The sequence below is a fragment of the Hirundo rustica genome, chromosome W (genome assembly GCF_015227805.2).
Source record: "Hirundo rustica isolate bHirRus1 chromosome W, bHirRus1.pri.v3, whole genome shotgun sequence".
In the NCBI taxonomy this organism is placed as follows: domain Eukaryota; kingdom Metazoa; phylum Chordata; class Aves; order Passeriformes; family Hirundinidae; genus Hirundo; species Hirundo rustica.
Window position 1 is genome coordinate 2,488,749 of NC_053487.1, and position 19,157 is coordinate 2,507,905.

At 42.7% G+C, this 19,157-nt stretch overlaps 1 protein-coding gene across 1 annotated transcript in view; it reads left to right on the forward strand.

The window, feature by feature from the left end:
• LOC120764871 (transcription factor BTF3-like) overlaps window positions 1-18,042 on the forward strand; it is a 29,364-nt gene extending 11,322 nt beyond the window's left edge. The window contains exons 3-6 of the mRNA XM_040088987.2: window positions 6,724-6,837; window positions 7,052-7,253; window positions 16,156-16,218; window positions 17,666-18,042. Of these exons, the coding sequence (XP_039944921.1) occupies window positions 6,724-6,837; window positions 7,052-7,253; window positions 16,156-16,218; window positions 17,666-17,712 (426 nt within the window). The 3' untranslated portion in view covers window positions 17,713-18,042. The remainder of the gene's footprint in view (window positions 1-6,723; window positions 6,838-7,051; window positions 7,254-16,155; window positions 16,219-17,665) is intronic.
• Window positions 18,043-19,157: the final 1,115 nt, after the last annotated feature.

The following is a 19,157-nucleotide window of genomic DNA, read 5'->3' on the forward strand; positions in this document are numbered from 1 at the left end:
GAAGAACCCCACTTTCTTCCACCAAGCCCCAGTCCCAAACAATTGATCCCACCAGGAGGCTTGGAGGATCGAGTTCCATTTCTGAACTGGTACATGTGCTACCTTCTTTATTTCAGCTGCTAGGCCTCTGATGGTTTCTCCGTAGTCATTTATCTCTATGCAACATTCTGATTCGTTTAATTTCCCGCATACCCCTCCTTCTTCTGCTAACAATTAGTCTAAAGCAATTCTATTTTGATACACGAAAGCCCTCATTTGTGAGTGCTGCTGGGCTAATAGCTCTAAGGCATCTGAGGTGTGGTTTGAGACTATTTCCACTACAGCCTGCAATCTGTTCAACCTATTTAATAAATAGACCGGGGTTCTGTAACCCCAGCTTCCATCCTGGGCCCAAGTTGCAGGACCGTAATACTCTATTATTCGTTCCGCCAGCCATTCCTCGCTTCCCCATTTCTGGTTTCCTCCTGCATTTGGGAGTTCTCTTTTTATCTCCCTTTTCTGCCTGTTTAGGGTTTCATATAACAGAGCACCTAGTAGATTGCTTTCTGATCGGGGGTAGCGTGAAAAAGGAGGGTCTGATCATCCCCAGAGTGCAGGATCCTTTCCACCTGCAGAGTAGCTCACTATAGGCCTTTTTCCCACATATCCAATAGATTCCACTTGGGGCTTTCCATTTAATTTCTGTGCTTTCTGGCATTTCCCAAAACTCTTTTAAGTTCCCTAATGATTGGTAAGGGTTGGCTCCAGCAAGTTTATTCCAGCATAGCCCAATTTCATTAATCCAGTCACATTATTTTTCTTTCTTTCTGCTCCAGTATCCTGCAGGTGGCTCAGGCTGCCAGACCTTAGTCTTATTATTAGAATTGACAGCCAGAGTGGATATACAAGGGGTATATCCCACTATCTCAGTATACTTATTCCTTTCTCTACTAATGCATATGGTCCCTATTATTCTTTGGTGCAAGTTCCACCCCTCAGGTCATGACATGGTTTTTATTATTTGATTGTCCCATTTTAGAAATTGTTCTGGAGTCAAACTCTCACCTTTCCAGGGCCATTTCTCAGCTGATTTCAGTCCCCTGCAAATCCAACAGTTTGACAGTACCAATTTAGTGGCAATCTCCTGCATCAGTTCTTTAAAAAGATTATTGCTGGAGGCCGGCAAACCCCAATCACTATATTGTCTTTCTAATTGCTCGTATTGTTCTCTGAGTGACCTTATCCTTTCTTGTTCCATCCTCTTTCTTTTTGCTTCTGCCTCCTGTCTCTTTAATTCCTGGGCCACTTCCTGTATTTTGCTCTCTGGGTCCATCCCCTCCTCGTTTTTGGAGAAGCAGAAGGTTCCTTCTAGCTTCAAGCAAACTATTTCATCATTTTCATTTAACAGATCCAGTATGATGGGCCCGTTGCTTAGGGAAGCTGTCTTAAGTTTTTCATTCTGCCCTACCCAATAGGGTTTTCCGTTCATCATACACATCCCCAATTTATTCTGGTACCCTCCTACACTCAATTGCCAAAGGTTCGGCTTTTGTATTTAGCTTCCCCCTCAACCCGTTTGTGAATAAATGGAACCACCCTGGGGAATCCAATTCCAATATACCTCCCTCAGTGGCAACAAATAGAAAAAGGTCTGTGAGCCGCCTTTCCTCCTCTAGACAAGTTTTACACAGGCTCCAAGGTCTGATCCCACTGAAACAATGGGCTACCCAAATCTCTTTACAATAACCACACTTAAAATGAACAAAAGGATAACAGGTACACCCAACTTGAAGACAACTTATCGAATACCGGTTGGTCATTGAGTCTGTTGGTGGATTTTCAGCTTCAGGTCTCCCGGTGAAGAGGTTATTCTCCACTCCGGAGTGTTGTCTCGCAGCTCGACCTTTTTTACTCGGGAAGAGTGTGTCCAGCCTTTTTCTGTGGTTCGGACTGCAGCGTCCGTGGTCAAGAGGACGAGGAAAGGTCCCTCCCAGTGAGGAGTTAGCGGTGCTTCTCTCCACGTCTTGATTAACACCTTGTCTCCCGGTTGGATCTTATGGATGGCAAATCCTAAGGGTGTACTCTGTAATATTAGTCCACGCTTTCGAAGTTCCTGTAAATTTTTATTAATTGATACAAGATAAGATTGTATCTGGCAATCCTCAACCCGAGGGTGTCCCACTGGCATTCCATGTTCATATGGCATTCCATAAAGCATCTCAAAAGGGGACAACCCTGATCCGGAGTGGGGTTGAGTCCTGATGTTTAAAAGTGCAAGGGGGAGGCACTTCACCCATGACATTTTGGTCTCAAGCATAATTTTTGATAATTGAGCTTTTAATGTTTGATTCATCCTTTCTACCTGTCCCGAACTCTGGGGGTGCCAGGGCATATGGTATTCCCACTGGATTCCTAAGGCATTTGCCAAATGTTTTATGATTTTGGAGGTGAAGTGCGTCCCTTGATCTGAATCTATGGAGTCTGCGATCCCATATCTTGGTATTATTTCCTCCAGTAGTTTCTTAGCAACCACTTGGGTGATGGCCCGAGGACTAGGGAATGCTTCTACCCAGTGAGTTAATTGATCCACTATAACTAACAGGTATCTATGCCTCCCAATTTTTGGTAACTCAGTAAAATCCACCTGGATCCTCCCGAATGGGCGATATGCCAAAGGGTGTCCCCCTGGGGATACCTGCCTGGTCCTAGATCTATTTATCTTTTGACATGTCATACATCCCTGGACCTCCTGTTTTGCTAGTTCATAGATTCCTTTGCACCCAAAGAACTTCAAAAATTGTTCAGCCAGAGCTTGGGTTCCCCAGTGGGTCTGCAAATGTAGCCTTTTTAAGATTTTTCTAGCATAGTCTTTTGGTATCAATTCTCTACCATCTGGTAATTTCCACTTCCCATCTTCTAGTATCCCTCCTATCTTTTTTAATTCCTCTATCTCCTTCTCAGAAGGACAGGGAGGAAATTCCTGGGTTTCACCCTCTCGGGTTTCTGGAGCATTTAGGGTAAGGAGCGCTGCCCTTTTTGCCTCCTGATCTGCTAGATTGTTTCCTCTTGTTCTGAACTGCATTCCCATCTGATGCCCTTTTACATATACCATTGCGATAGCTTTTGGTTCTCTTATAGCCTCCAAAATTTGTTTTATTAAATTTTCATGTACTAGACTTTTTCCCCGGGTATTTATTATAAATCTTCTTTCTTCCCAAATTTTTCCAAATGTGTGAACCACTCCAAAAGCATATTTTTAATCTGTGTAAATGGTCCCTGCTTTTCCTTTTAGTCCTTTTAGAGCCTGCAGGACTGCATATAGTTCACACGCTTGTGCTGACCAGGATGCGCTCAAGGGGCCAGATTCTACTACTTTTCCTGTTTTTCCATCTATGACAGCATAACCTGACTTCCTTTTCCCTTCCAAAACTCAGGCTGATCCATCCACAAACCATTTTTCCCCTTCCTCCAGTTCCTCTTCCTCTAAATCTGCCCTAATCTTTGTTTGGAGTTCTGTCATTTCAGAGCAGTTGTGGGTGGGCCCTTCTGATGCTTCTCCAAAGAGGAACTCAGCTGGGTTTTTGGTTGTGGTTGTTCTTAGTTCTAATTCAGGTGCGTGGATGAGTATGGCCTCGTATTTTAAAAGTCTAGCATCTGTCAAGCCACTTATCTGCCTTTTGTTGCAACATAGTCCTCACACTATGGGGAGTATATACTACTAACGGAGCCCCAAAGGTTATTTTCTTAGCTTCTTCCACTAGCAGGGCTACTGCCACAATTGCCTGTAGGCATGTGGGCCATCCCCTGCTTACTGGATCTAGCAATTTTGAGATATAACCCACAGGTTTTTTTGTCCCCTGCCCAATCTTGTGTTAAGACTCCATGGGCTGTGTGGTTGCTCACATCTATGAACAACTGGAACTTCCTTTTCACATCTGGGAGGCTTAGGACAGGGGCTGCGATTAAAGCTTCCTTTAAATGCCTTAACTCTCTTTTGTCTTGCTCAGTCCACTTCAGCTTATCTGTGGTTAATTTCTCATACAAGAACTTCACCTTCTCACTATAACCCTCTATCCACTGTCAGCAATATCCGAGGAGCCCCAGCAGCTGTCTCATTTGTCTTTTGTTTCTTGGGGGAGGTTACTCTATTATGCCGGCCACCCTCTCTGGGCCTAATCTTTTTTTTTCCTTTTGTAATCCAATGTCCTAAATACTTTACCACAGGCTCTGCAAACTGTAGTTTAGACTTTGAGACTTTCAGTCCCTTCTCTCCTAAAAAGTTTAGCAATGATATGGTGCAGGCTTTCACATTCCCCTCCTCTTGTCCCGCAATTAGCAGGTCATCTACATATTGCAGGATCTTGGTCCCCTCCCTTGGGGAAAATTGGCTCAGTAGTTGTTCTAGGGCTTGTCCAAACAGATTAGGTGAGTCGACAAACCCCTGGGGAAGGGATGCCCATCTTAGCTGCTGTTTTCTATTTGTGTCTGGGTCCTCCCACTGAAAAGCGAAGTAGTCTCAACTTCCTTCTGCTAATGGGCAAGTCCAGAAAGCATCCTTTATGTCTATTACGCTATACCATATATCCTCTGGGGAAACCCGGTTCAAAAGAGTGTATGGGTTTGCTACCACAGGGAACCGTGTCTTTGTTCTCTCATTTACAGCCCTTAAGTCCTGAACTAATCAATAGCTCCCATCCGTTTTCCTTATTGCTAGGATAGGCGTGTTATGTCGGGACATGCAGGATTCCAGGATCCCCTTAGCTATTAAATCCTCTATTATAGGCTTTAATCCTTGCCTCCCTTCCAGGGAGATAGGGTATTGTTTCACCCTTATGGGGTCCTCTGGTCTTTCAATTTCGATCGAAATAGGTTCCATTTCCAGTCTCCCTGCCTCCCTTCCAGTGTGCCACACCTTGGGGTTAATTTCCCTCTCATCCTCGAGGGTCAATTTATATAAACTCACTATCAATTTGGAATCTTTCACTATTAAATTAATGCCTAATGCAACCATCAGATCTCGGCCCAATAGGTTATAATTAGCTTCTTCAACTAATAGCATATCTTCTGTAATGAACGAACAAGCCCAATTCCGTAAATCAAAATTTAGAATTTTTTTTCGAGACTTAAATTCAGTCTCTAACAGCCACAATTAAAAGGAACAGCATCGAACCCCAGGGTTTCGGCTCTGGGTGAACTCAGAAACGGACTCTATTGCTCCGTATCCACTCTGTTCACCAAGTGTGCCCAGAGCCGCTGATTTTTATACAGTCTTTCGCTGAGAGTGGACGGTGATTGTAGCGCTCTTGCTTCGTGGTAGCTTCATTAGGTATTCATGTTCAGGTCCCAGGTCAGTTGAATAGGTTCTCGGAGTAGAACAATGCCATGATTGCCGGGTCTGGAGAAGGTTTGGAAATGTTAAATCGGGCCGGAACAGATAAGATATCAATCTCCTCTTAATCACTCGGTCGTTAGCAGGCCCATCTCCGGGGGAGACATGGCCAATCTCCCCATTTTTCCCATTCTTTTAGTTTTGTTGGTTGTCCTGAGGCTTTTCCCAGCAGGGATCCTCCTTGTCTTTCAATCCTCGTGTCCTCTTCTTACAGTTTAGCTTTTTTTTTTTCTTTAACCCTAAACACACTTTAGGTTCTACAGATTTTAAATCTGACCAAACGCAGATTAACTTTAGATTACATATTGCCATATTTAACGCGAATTAATTACATATCACAATACTGTCCTAGGTTACAATGTAAAATGTGCCCAAAGTATGTATTCTATCACCATCTACATGAAATGTTGAAACTAAGTTGTGCACTGTTTCCCTTGCCCCCTCCCTCCAGACTATCTTCTGTTAATGGCCCATCCATGCCTTCCTGCATGACTCATAGATAACTCCCTCCGGGAGCTATCTCTTTTTAATAGGCAATCAAGGACCCATTACAAGACTGATAAAATTATATCAGTCCATTGTGAGATGCTCTGCCCAGGGGGAGGAGCCAAGCATTCCCACCTGGATATAATCTGGGATTTGGGACAGCACAGGCAGCCTTACCCACTGGATTCCCAGAGGACAAGAGCTACCAGCCCTTTCTGCAGGAACACTGCTTCAACAAGACCACTTCATCTGGACTGCTACCACCACGGTTTCAGGTTGTATTCTGACTCTGTCAGTGATCTTTTGTACCATTGCATGTGTTTTATTTTACTTTATTTTACTTTTTTTTCTCTCCTATTAATTTTTTTTTTCTGACTTGGAGTCTCTCGCTGGTTTTGCCTTCAAGCCAGCACAAATACCTAACACAAATTAACTTTAGGTCACATATCTCAGTCACCAAATTAGGATAGCAACTCTTTAGGCATACAGGACTGTAGAGTATGTCAGTCTTCAGGAGATGATCGGTTTTAAATTTTACGTCTATGGTAACACACAAGGATACACTTGAAGTTTTTCTTTCCTAAGTAGAATGTTGCAGAATCCCCATGAGACTTAGGAAATATAGCTTCTGTGGTGCACTGTATCCTGAAATCTCACACTTCTCATAAATGTGCAAAGCTTGTTCTAGCAAGGAAAAGACTGCTGCAGCGCAGTTGAAGGAGTGGGGTTGTGTGTACTGTAACACAGAAAAAGAACTTTGCATACGAAGTTTATTTGTAGATGGCTGCAGAGTAGTTATATGGCCACAAAAATTAGTTTGCAAAGAATTAATTAAATATTAATTCATAACTTTTTTTTTTTTTGCAAAGGGTACTGCCCGCAGAAAGAAGAAGGTTGTCCATAGAACAGCTACAGCAGATGACAAGAAACTTCAGTTTTCTTTGAAGAAACTGGGTGTCAACAATATTTCTGGAATTGAAGAGGTAATTGCTTGAATGGGGAAAATGCTTTTCTATATAGAAATATAAAATGTATATAAAACTTAATTTCCTTGTAAGTAACATCTTAAACTTGCCTGTAAATTATCTATAGGTGCTTAATTGAGCTTTAGGAACTTCAACTAGTTTCCTGTTAAATTGGAAAATCATGCTAAACTGCTTGAAATACTGGTTTTGGTTTTATTTTTCTCCCTTGCAGGTAAATATGTTCACCAACCAAGGAACAGTCATTCACTTCAATAACCCTAAAGTTCAGGCATCCCTGGCTGCTAACACTTTCACTATCACTGGCCATGCTGAGACAAAACAGCTGACAGAAATGCTTCCTAGCATCTTAAATCAGCTTGGAGCTAACAGTTTGACTAGCCTGAGGAGATTGGCAGAAGCTCTACCCAAGCAATGTAAGTTAAAACTTGAATGCATTTCCTGCTGGCAGCTATGGGGCTTATTTGTATAGGTAGTGGTTTCACTTTCGCCAAATTTTGTTTGCTAAATTTAGTGTTTACTCTCTTGTTGTGGGAGAGGATCAGGAGAAGCAAAGCAGGCTTAAGCTTAAAAATAAACAAATAGTTTTATTAACACACACTAAAAGGATGGAAAAGTTGAAAAAAAAACCAAAGAAAAACAAAATGAAACTTCAAAACATTCTTTCTTCCTTTTACAAACTGTTAACTTTCTTACAAACAGCATAGAGAGACACAACCTGTGATTTTCAGTCAGTTTCACCATTTAAACATAATCTTTCATCACTTTGGGAGAGGAGTCTCTCTAGAGTCTTATGGAGACATTTGCCACAAGACAAAAACAGTCTTGTGGCTCCCAATGTCACAAATCTGCAACCACCTGGAGTTTTTGCAGATTGTGCAGTTTCACCTATTAGCAGCCTTTCCCCTGGCTACTCATAGACTTCTTAGTGTATCTGGGGTACTGTTTTAAGAATGCTTCTTTGTGATCGCGACACGCAAAGCAACCACACGGAGACGAGAGATTTGCAGGGCAGAGATGTTCCTCCGAGAGAGCCCAAGGCTGAGCCAAGGCCGAGAGCTCCTCTGCCTGTTTATTTCTTACTTTTTATACATTTGTGGGTCTGGCTGTGTATTGGCTTCTGGAGTTATCACCTCCCAGCTGAATGGCCAGACCAAGTGTCAGTTACAATTGTTTTGAGGTTAGAAATATGCAAACAAAGGACAGAGAATGAAAAACAAAGGATTTGTTTATGTTACATGTGTGAGAAAAGGCAAAAACTGCTACTAATATTGTACAGAAGCTAAAAAGTCTGACTCCCTCTTATGAACAATCAAAAGGCTTTAAAAAACTCAGAAAAACCAGGGTGACGCTTCTTCTAGTACAAAACAAGGATTTTCTTCTATCTTTAAAATCGTCTCTACCTCAAAGGTAATAGAGACCTCCTTTTACCCCAGGAGTGAGGGGCTTTAAGATTCTCACTTAAATCTCAATCATATCAATCCCCAAGTTTGACCAGAACCAGCATTCCCCCAAACATATCTCTCAGCTGGTCTAGGACTAGGAAGTTGTAGCCAGACCTGATTTCATGGTAGTTTACTATTTGCTTTGGCTACCATATTTTGGCATACCTAGTTCATTAAAGCTAGATAGAGTTACTCTGAGAAAGTTAGGTTTTAAAAGGAGGTATGTCTGTTTTGACACTTTTATTGGAAACATAAACAACAGGGAGAGGGACTAGAGGACAGACATCTTGCTACTGTTTGTTCCCTCAGAGGTGTGGTGAAGGTATTATTTCTTGCATGGGCTTTTTGATAGCTAAGAGGCATTTATACAGCATTTGTAAGGAAATATATTATAATTTCTGTGTGTGTAGAACAGTGTAGTGAACAGGACTGGCATGATTATTAAGCTAGGTACACCAATTTTGTATTCTATCCTTAAATTAGTAAAAGAACCTGAATGCTTTTTTTCCCTAAAACTATGTGAGAAAAGTAGAGGAAGGACCTAAGTATCTGGTGTTTGGGAAAGGTGCTGCTGCTGCTACAGGGTAAGAATTGGGAACAGAAGACATGCTTGTTGATACTGGGACTGATGCCTTAAGTTTTAGCGTTTATATTTTTCAGATCCTGTACTGCATTAGTGTATAACTCTGAACTCCATATAGAGTGTTAGTAAGCTCTCTTCATATTTTTGACAGACAAAACAATCCTTCCAGGCCTGAGAACAAAGGACACCCTCTGCCTCCAGCCCCAAAAAGTATAAACAAAAGTGAATTGGGGGGGGAGGGGAAGCAAACTGGGGGAATATGACTTCATTACCTAAAGCTATAATTGAAGAATTAACCTCTGATATGCAAATAGACCAAACTCATGACCATCGTCCATCTTGGGTGTAGTCTCTGTCTGTGAGGCTTTTGCACTGCCCAAGGTGTATCTGTTGAAGGCCTTTAATAAATACCCACTTTATTCTCTAACTCTGTCTAGCCTCTGTTCTAGGTAGCCACTCCAAGGCATCAGGACCATGTTCCATGTCCTTCATGTAGGGTTTTCCTACTTACTTTCTACTTCTTGTGGCAATTATGAACTTGATTGTTACGGTTTTTCTTTCTGTGCTTTGTTGCCACCAAAGATAGACTCTGTTCCTAAAGCTGATGATGCTTCTCTTCTTTCAACTTCCCACTGAAAAACATTCTGTGAAGCGGATCTCTCTCTCCCTCGGAGCCCGTGCTCCATTTTTGCCTCAGCTAGCTTGAGAGAGAAACCATGCCAGAAGGTATTTTCCCTTTTGGGCTTTAAATATCCCAGGGGCTGCAAACCTTTTTCTTTAGAGAGAGCAGGTGTCCGTCGATGGCAAAAGGAAAGAGTCTGCTCTTAGTCCTGGGGGGGAATCACGGCTTTATTCTGGGGTCCTGCCCCTGCAGAGTCTGGTGCTCAGTCTGGTCCCCGTCCCCATCCTGGTCCCGAAGCAAGAGAGAGCCCCACGTGATCCCAAGGGCTTTTACCCAGGGGGAAGGGGCTAGAGGCAGGGACAAGCCACTACTCAATCAGGGATAAGGTGGGAGTAGAACAGAGTTGGGTTACATTCCAGTGTGGGAGGATGGGTGGGGTGGGGGAGCAGGGACAAACCTCATGATACATTTTCCAGGGGAACAGGGTGGTACAGAAGAAACCATTACAAAACCCAATATAAAAATGAAACACAATATAAACCCAATTAATGTACTACAATTCTGCTAGAAGTAGTGTTCAGGAGGTGAGGTAAACTGCTTTCCCAATGAAGCTCAGGTCCCTCCTTCCTAGTGTCAGCTGTGTGGCTTCCTTGTGGTAGAAGTGGGGCTTGAAAGAAAAACTTGAAGGATTTAAAATGAACCTGTTAAGATCTCTCTTCTTATAAAAAGGTGAGACAACTATTTATTTAAGGGAGGGGCTATTTATCAGGGAATGTATAATAGGACAAGGGGTAACAGTTTTAAACTGACAGATTAGATTAGATATTAGGAAGAAATTCTTTATTCAGATGGTGGTGAGGCACTGGCATGGGTTGCCCAGAGAAGGTGTGGCTGCCCCATCCCTGGAAGTGTTCAAGGTCAGGTTGGACAGGGCTTGGAGCAACCTGGTTTAGTGGAAGGTATCCCTGTTCATGTCAGAGAGGTGGAACATGATGGTCTTTAAAGCCCATTCCAACCTAAACTATTCTGTGTTTCTATGATTCATGTTAATGCCTCCCTGTTGTTTTGGATACCACCTGTGCCAGGGACAAATGCTTGTAACAGATGTCTCAAATCAATGTACCTGCCACTCTTCTGCTACAATTGTTCTTTTTTTTTTTTTCACTTCACATTTTTATATGTGGAATAATACTGTTCCAAATAATAGCTTTGCTATAGTTATGACAAAGTTGTACTTGTGTCTGGGAAAGGGTGGAGCTGTGTCTGACTTGACAAGCACGTTTGTTATGGTGTAAGTCATTGCTGCTGGGAAAGAGTGGAGAAACTTGTTCAAGTCATACAACTCCTGTGGTTTGAATTAAGGTAGCAATCTGATATAAACATGGCAAATATCTCCCAGCTCTTTTATCTCTGAGGGCAGTATCCCAAGGAATCCCACTCAATAGTGCTCTAAATGGCTGAAAGTCTGCCTCTATGAGGTTTAGAGTCCTGACTACTGTTTTACCCATCCAGTACCCCTCAAAATTGAGAATTCTATCCAGGCATGGCTGCAGCCCAGGCTGCCTCCAATCTTGACCTCTCCAATAAGTTAGAGAGACTTTAGAATCATAGAATCATCAAGGTTGGAAGAGACCTTTTAAGATCAAGTCCAACTGTCAACCCAGCACTACCACTGTAACCCATAAACCACTAAACCATATCACCCAGTGCCTGATCCAGATGCCTCTTAAACACCTTCAGGGATGGTGACTCCACCACCTTCCCAGGCAACCTATTCCAATGCCTGATCACCCTAACAGTATTTATTTATTTATTTTCTAATATCTAATCTGAATCTCATGTCTCAGGTTAAGGCCATAAGTTCTTCTGCATTAATGAGCAACAGGTCCAGCAGTGCCTCTCCTCTGGTTGGGCTCTCCATCACCTGTACTAGGAAATTATCCTCAAAGCACTTGTATTGGGTCTGGCTGACATGGAGTTAGCTTTCCCCATAGCAGCCCTCACAGTGCTGTGTATTGGTAGCTAGAAAGGTGATGATAACATACCAGTGCTTTGGCATTGAGGCTGTCTCTCCAACGATACCCCTTCTTCACTCCCCAAGGACAGTAGACTGGTGGTGGACAAATATCTTTGGAAGGGACATAGCCAGGACAGCGGATCCCAGCTGACCAAAGGGATATTAACATCTGCTCAGCAATAAAAGAGGAAGGAGGGGGCATTCATTATTAAGATATTTGTGTCCTGGAGCAACTTCTATACATACTGAAGCCCTTGTCCCAGGAAGTGGTCAGACATTGTATGTTGATGGGAAGTAGAGAATAAATCTTTTGTCTTCCTTTGCTTTTGCATGCGGCTTTTGCTTTATTAACCCACCTGTATCTTGACCCATGAATTTTGTTCCATCTTATTTTCTCCTCTCTCAGGTCCTGCTGAAGAGGGGAGTGATAGAGCAGCTTGGTGGGCACTTGGTGTCTGGCCACAGTCAACTCATTTCAGCACTCCACTAATTTCTTGGATTGCTTGCAATTCACTGTGCCATTTTTCCAGCCCATATCTGGGTGGTTAAAGACCCCTATCAGGATCAGGGCACGCAAGCATGATGCTTCCTGCTGTTGCCTTTTTCTCAACCTAGAAATGAAACTCAAGATAATTTTAGTAAGGAGTTAATATAAAAGGGGATCTTTATTTGAAGGCTGCTGTTGAACCACAAAGTTTCCTTTCTTGACTTGGTTTCTAATTTTCACCGATAAGCTTTTGACCAGCATTTTGCTGTTCTTCAAAGATTGCTTCATGCAATCAATCCTGGTTTTGGCATAGACAGCAACTCCCCCACCTCTCCTTCCTTGTCTGTCCCTTCTGAATAGTTTATAGCCATTAATCATAGCACTCTAATCATGCAATTCATCCCACCAAGTTTCTGTGATAACAGTCAGGTCGTGGTTTTCCATCTGGGCAGCTGTTTCCAGCTCCTCCTGTTTCTTTCTCATGCTGCATACACAGGTATAGAGGCACTTCAGCTGGGCTGTCAGCCACATCCCCTTTTTAGAGGAGCTCACCCTAATTCCCTTGAGGCAATTCACAAGTGTTTTCTGTTTATTCCTCATGCCTTGGCAGCCTCTAGTTCTTCTCAAGTGCCTAGAAAACCATGTCCATCCCCCAATAAATCTAGTTGAAAGCTCTGTTTATAAGTCCAGCTGGCTTATTACTCAGGACACTCTTGCCCTGCTTGGTTACTTGAGCCCCATGAAAATTCATTTGTTCCCCTTCTGGCTGCCTTACACCTTTTAATGTTAGGCATCAGGAGATGGTGCAGTTCTTTCTGGTTTAGGGAAGTTTTGAATAGTGTAAAACCATTATAGCTAGCTTATTCAGTCAGGGTTTGCCATTAGCATATGTTGGGGGTGGCATTTAGATAAAAAATCCCCATGCACATCTGCAGCATTTCATCCTCCAGTAATTCCTACCCAAGAGTGATAGCCTTAAAGATGTTTTGTGTGTGGTTTTACTGTTGGTAGAAGCTGGAGTAGCCTACAGGTTCCAAGATTCACTGAGTCCTCTTCTTCCACCAGCATATTAAATTCAGAGTTCCTTACATGTGACTTTGTGCACATCTCCACTGGTGTCTAGGCAGACCTCTGTCAGGAATTGTAGACTAGATGGATTATCATTCTGCTTTAGTGTGTCAGCCTGCTCACATTTGTAGAATGGACCCTCTACTCTGTCTTGGTTTGAAAGACAGGTATCTGCTAGGGAGTGGGGGATTCCAATCCCTTCCCTCCAAGTTATTATAATTTAGAAGATTAAAGAGGCTTTTCAAGCAGAGCTATGGGGAAAGGAATAACAGTTCTTTACTAATAAGTATAATAAGGCAAACAACCACCACCAACTACAGCATTGATAATAAACAGAACCAGGAACCTTGAGGGGCTTTGTTTGACAAAGCCCGGGGCAGTCTGCTCTCTTGGGACTCCGAGAGCACCAAGCTGAAACGGTGGAAACTCCGGGGCTGGTGGCTGGAATGGCAGGGTGTCCCCAAGCAGGCAGGGGGGAATGTCCCGGCAGGCAAGGGGGTGTCCTGGTAAAGGTAGCAGTGCTGAAGAAGCTGTGATGGCTGGATAGGGCTGGCCCAGCTCCAGCAGGGCAGGCAAAGGGGGCTCCGAATTCCTGGGCACATGAGCAGATGATGGATGATGGTAAAATTCCCAGGACTGGACTTTCTGTTGACAGTGGACTCCTCCCGCAGCAAGCAGCAGCCTGACCATCCACTCTGATGCTTAGAGTAGGAAGGGAATGCTCAGCTCCCCCAGCGCTGTCCTTTTCCCTCCCCCAAACTTATGTGATCTTCCCCTTCCCTGGGCCACTTATTTTGTGTTGGTCAAGCACCCTCTAAGCATCAGTATTTAGTCTCTTAGCAACTTATGGGGGAAAAATTCTATAGGAAAAAAAAACAAAACCAAACCTAACCTCCAACACTCCCATTATATTTGCTCCACATATAAAGAATTTAAATTATTTGTACCTTGTAAATTAGGCACTGATTTGTTTCAAAACATGGAATGGCTTTTACCTTTTCTTTTTCAGTTCTGTCCCACTTTTGTAGCTCTCTATTCTCATTAAGAAATAGAGTATATTTGATAAACTATGTTCGCAGACTGTAAGTTAAATTTCAAGGGGGACTTGTGGCTTCAAAATATATCTATTAATGCACAAAAATGCACCAGTATATTTTCTAGGAGGATGCATATCTACTTGAAACCTTGTAGTTTTATGTAAGCAAAGAAACATAACACTTTTAAACAAAAGCCTTTTTGGATACAGTGGCAATGTTATTATGCCTGTTAATGATAGACATCATACCACAGATGCAGACTAGCTAGGCAAGCTGCTTTTGTGGTGCATTTTTGGAAGCAACTGTTCTTTGAGCCCTTTAGGTTATAATGCTTAAGATAAGCTAGGTGTATCTTAATGGCAACAAATGCAGTTGCAGGGATTTATAGTCATAGCTTGCCCATTTTTCAGCTGTGCTAAAAAGCTGGCTAAATGCTGCCACATTAAGCTTGCCTGCAGATTGCTGTGGTGGGTTGACTTTGGCTGGCTGCCAGGTACCCACCAAGATGTACTCTCAATCCCATCCATCAGCAAGATGGGGAGAAGATACAATAAAAGACTGGTGGGTTGAGATGAGGGCAGGGGGCGATCACTCACCAATTGCCATCATGGGCAAAACAGACTCAACTTGGGTAAATTAATTGAATGTATTACAAATCAAATTGGAGTAGGATAACAAGAAATAAGAACAAATCTTAAAACTCCTTCCCCCCACCCTTCCCTTCTTCCCAGACTTAACTTCACTCCCAACTCTTCTACCTTCTACCTCTGAGTGGCATAGGGGAACAGGGAATGGGGGTTGTGGTCAGTTCCTAATGCTGTGTCTACCACTCCTTTCTCCTCACTCTTCCCGTGCTCCAGCATGAGTCCCTTCCACAGGGTACAGTCCTTCAGGAACAGGCTTCTCCAGCATGGTTCCCCCATGGGGTCACAGGTCCTGCCAGCAAACCTGCTCCAGCATGGGATCCTCTCTTTGCAGATTCTGCCAGGAGCCTGCTCCAGCCCGGGCTTTTCACAGGGTCACAGCATCCTTCAGGCATTTACCTGCTTTGCTGTGGGGTCCTCCACAGGCTGCAGGTGGAGCTCTGCTCCACCATGGACCTCCATGAGTCACTGACAGTGGTGACATTGTCCTTCAGCCTTTTCAGAACAAAGTTTATGCATTCATCTGTTTTTATTCTCTAGAAATCAGGATACAGCAATTTCAGAAGTCTAGTATAAACCCATATCTTTCCTCATGCTTTTCTTGAAAACTGAGAAGGATTAATTAGGATTAAATGGAGGTCATGGGCTAAGCCATATCATATTCTCAAGGTAGTACAATTAAGTACAAGTAGCGGCACAGGCACCCAGGGACTTGAGATATTTATTCTTAGCATTATACTGCTTCAATTTGACAGATGCTCATTGGTCTACTACAATGGGCAGGGTTAAGTCTCACTAGTGCTGGTAAATATAATGGAAATAGTTAAGAAATTACTGAGTCAGTAGAGATGTAGGCCAGGACATGTGGTTACCTTAACCACTGAAGTATAAAATCGTGTATCCAGTTCCATATTCCTCTGACTTTGCCAGGGAACAATATCTTTAATTGCCTCTAGTCATGTGTCTACTTACAGCTTCACAATTGCACCTTAGTTTTCTTGAAGGCCTAGGATCATAAGATCCTAAGATTTCCTTTATAGCTTGCTAATGTAAAATATGTAAGCCTCGAGAACCACTGAGTAATCAATAAACTAAGCTGCTTTTAAGAGAAATTGGTAAAATCAGTCTCTGTGCTTTTAGCTGAAAATTATTACCATGCAAGGCACTCTATCTAGAACCAAGATGGTGACTAGTAAACTTGTTTGGTGTGCATCTTCTCATTTTTCAGCTGGTGTGTTTGAGCATTATTAGTAACATAATTAGTTGTAGATTTTTATTCAGCGGGGGAACTGGATAGAGAATTGCAATTTAGCTCAGACTCTGATAATATTTTCAAAAAACAAAGCAAAGCACCTTTGTAATCAAGATGCTTATGGTGAGCTTGACTGATGCTTTTGAACTGCTTGTTCTTGCAGCCATGGATGGAAAAGCACCACTCGCTACTGGTGGTGATGACGATGATGATGATGAAGTTCCAGGTAAGAACAAGCATGCAATGGAGGAAAAGGAAGTGAATTTTGCTGAGACATAATATATGCACTCTAAGATTGGGCCAAGGACAGTAAGGGTATTGACTGGTCATTCTTTTCAGTACCTGAAGGGGGGCTGCAAGAGAGCTGGAGAGGGACTTTTTACAAGGATATGGAGTGACAGGATAAGGGGGACCAGCTTTAAACTGAAAGAGGGTAGATATGCATTAGATATCAATTACATACTATTTAGATATTGTCCCTCTGTACTTGGCACTGGTGAGGCCGCACCTTGAATACTATGTCCGGTTTTGGACCCCTCTAAGAAAGACATTGAGGTGCTGGAGCATGTCCAGAGAAGGGCAATGGAGCTGGGGTAGGGTCTGAAACAAGTCTTATGAGGAGTGGCTGAGGGAGCTGGGGGGGCTCAGCCTGGTGAAAAGGAGGCTCAGGGGAGACCTTATCACTCTACAACTACCTGAAAGGAGGTTGTAGCGAGGTTGGGGTTGGCATCTTCTCCCAGGTAACAAGTGACAGGATAAGAGGAAACAGCCTTGAGCTGTGCCAAGGGAGGTTCAGGTTGTACATCAGGAAGAATTTCTTCACAGAAATAGTGGTAAAGCATTGAAACGGGCTGCCCAGGGAAGTGGTGGAGTCCCCATCCCTGCAAGTGTTCAAGAAACAACTGGACATGGCACTTAGTGCGCTGGCATATTTGACAAGGTGGTGTTCAGTCAAAGATTGGACCCAATGATCTTGGAAGTCTTTTTCAACCTGAATGATTCTGTAATTCTGTGATTAGGAAGAAATTCTTTACTGTGAGGGTGGTGAGGCACTTGCACAGGTTGCCCAGAGAAGCTGTGGCTGCCCCATCCCTGGAAGTGTTCAAGGCCAGGTGGGAAAGGGCTTGGAGTAACTTGGTCTAGTAAAAGGTGTCCTTGCCCGTGTCTGGGTTGGAATGAGATGATCTTTAGGGTCCCTTTCAACTCAGGCCTTTCTGTGATTCTTTTATAGAATTTCTGTGGGCATTGTTTTCAGATACCATGTGAGACTTAGATGGATCATTGGTTTGAGCTAGCATTTTTGTCCCATGTAGGAATAATAGCTATGGCTAAGTTAATTATTTAATAGTCAATAAGAAGAGTGCTAAGAAACTGCCTTTTCAGTATCACTGCTCTGTTGCGGATATGGTGAAGTTAAATGCTCTTAGAATTGTGCTTTATAATTAACTATTTCAAACTTACTTGTTTGAACAAGAAGAATGAACCATGAAACTCTTAAATGTTGTTTGGTTTGTATTTTATAAGCTGATTTTTTTTTCTTTTTTGCCATGTAACCACTTAATATGACCTGGAACTTTTTTTTTTTTTTTTTTTTTTTTTGGGAGGGGAGATGCGAGGGAATTGGCAAAGCTGAAGTAGGTCAGACTTGAATTTCAACATTTTTCTTATTCTAGATCTTGTTGAAAACTTTGATGAAGCTTCAAAGAATGAGGCAAACTGAACTAAGTAACACTCTGTGAGTAAAATTAAAACTTGAAAAAGCTACATGGAGCTGCTATTTTATATTGTGACTGCTTTTATTTGATTTTATTTTTATTTCCTGATGAGATCTCAAGATGTGTAATATTTGGAAACTCCTGAACCTGCAGCTCTTCTTCAGTTATTGCTTGTACGCAGTATTGTTATTGCGGCCTAGTTTAACAAGCCTATGCTTTGAAATAAGTCAGATTACTAATGAATCTCTGCCTAGACACAAATTTTGAGCAACTTGTATACAAGCAAAACCCCTACTTTAATGAACTTTGGCATACAATAAAGAATATAAAATGAACTTTTTGGTGTGGCTTTTTGTCAGAAAAGCAAGAAAAATAAATTGACCATAACTATTAAGCAATCATAAAAGGTCTTGCTTTTTTTCAGAGCATCTTCCTTTTTGCTCTGTTAGAAAACTGGCTCCTTAAAAATTTTCAGTGCATAATGGAGCATTTAAGACTTAATTGGTGAATTCCTAGTTTTTGTGGATCAGAGTACATGGACTGTGTTCCTAAGCCACTTTGTAATCTACTGAATTTAAGGAAGAGACCTGTATTCTACAACTACTTTATGATTGTAGGGGGTTTATGTGGCAAGGTTGGGGGGCTGCAGGAGTGGCTTCTGTGAGAAGACACCAGAAACGTCCCTTATGTCTGACAGATCCAATGCCAGATGGCTCCAACACAGACCTGGTGCTGGCCAAGGCCGAGCCAATCAGTGATGGTGGTAGCACCTCTGGGACAACAAATTTAACAAGGGGGGAAGAAGCTGGGCAACACCAGCCAGGAGCAAGGAATGAGAATATGTGAGAGAAACAACTGCAGACAGCAAGGTCAGGGAAGAAGGAGGGGGAAGAGGTGTTCCAGGCACTGGAGCAGAGATTCCTCTGCAGCCCAGGGTGAGGCAGGCTCTCCCCCCTGCAGTCCATTGAGGTCCATGGGGCAACAGAGATCCATCTGCAGCCCATGGAGGACCACATCCTGGAACAGGTGCAATTGCCCAAAGGAGGCTGTGACCTTGTGGGAAAGCCCACATTGGAGCAGGCTTCTGGCAGGACCTGTGGAGAGAGAAGCCTGTGCTGAAGCAGGTTTGCTACCAGGACCTGTGACCCTTTGACTGAAGCCTGTCTGGATGGAAATGTGTAGCTTTAAAGTTATGTTCCTTAAGAATTGCTTTAAAGACAGCATCTTTACTTCTGTTAATATTTGGTTTAAAATCTGTTTATGGTTCTTCACTGTTGTCTTTGTTGGTTCAGTTTTTATCTCAGCCTTTGCCTAGCTGTGAGAAAGCAGAATTTGAGCAATTAGAAAGTGGATGCATAAAGTTTTGTTTTCTCCTTGGTAGAATTAATTCCCATGTATATTATTGCTCTCTATGAATAGAGGTGCTCACTTCTGTAAATTTCATTTACCT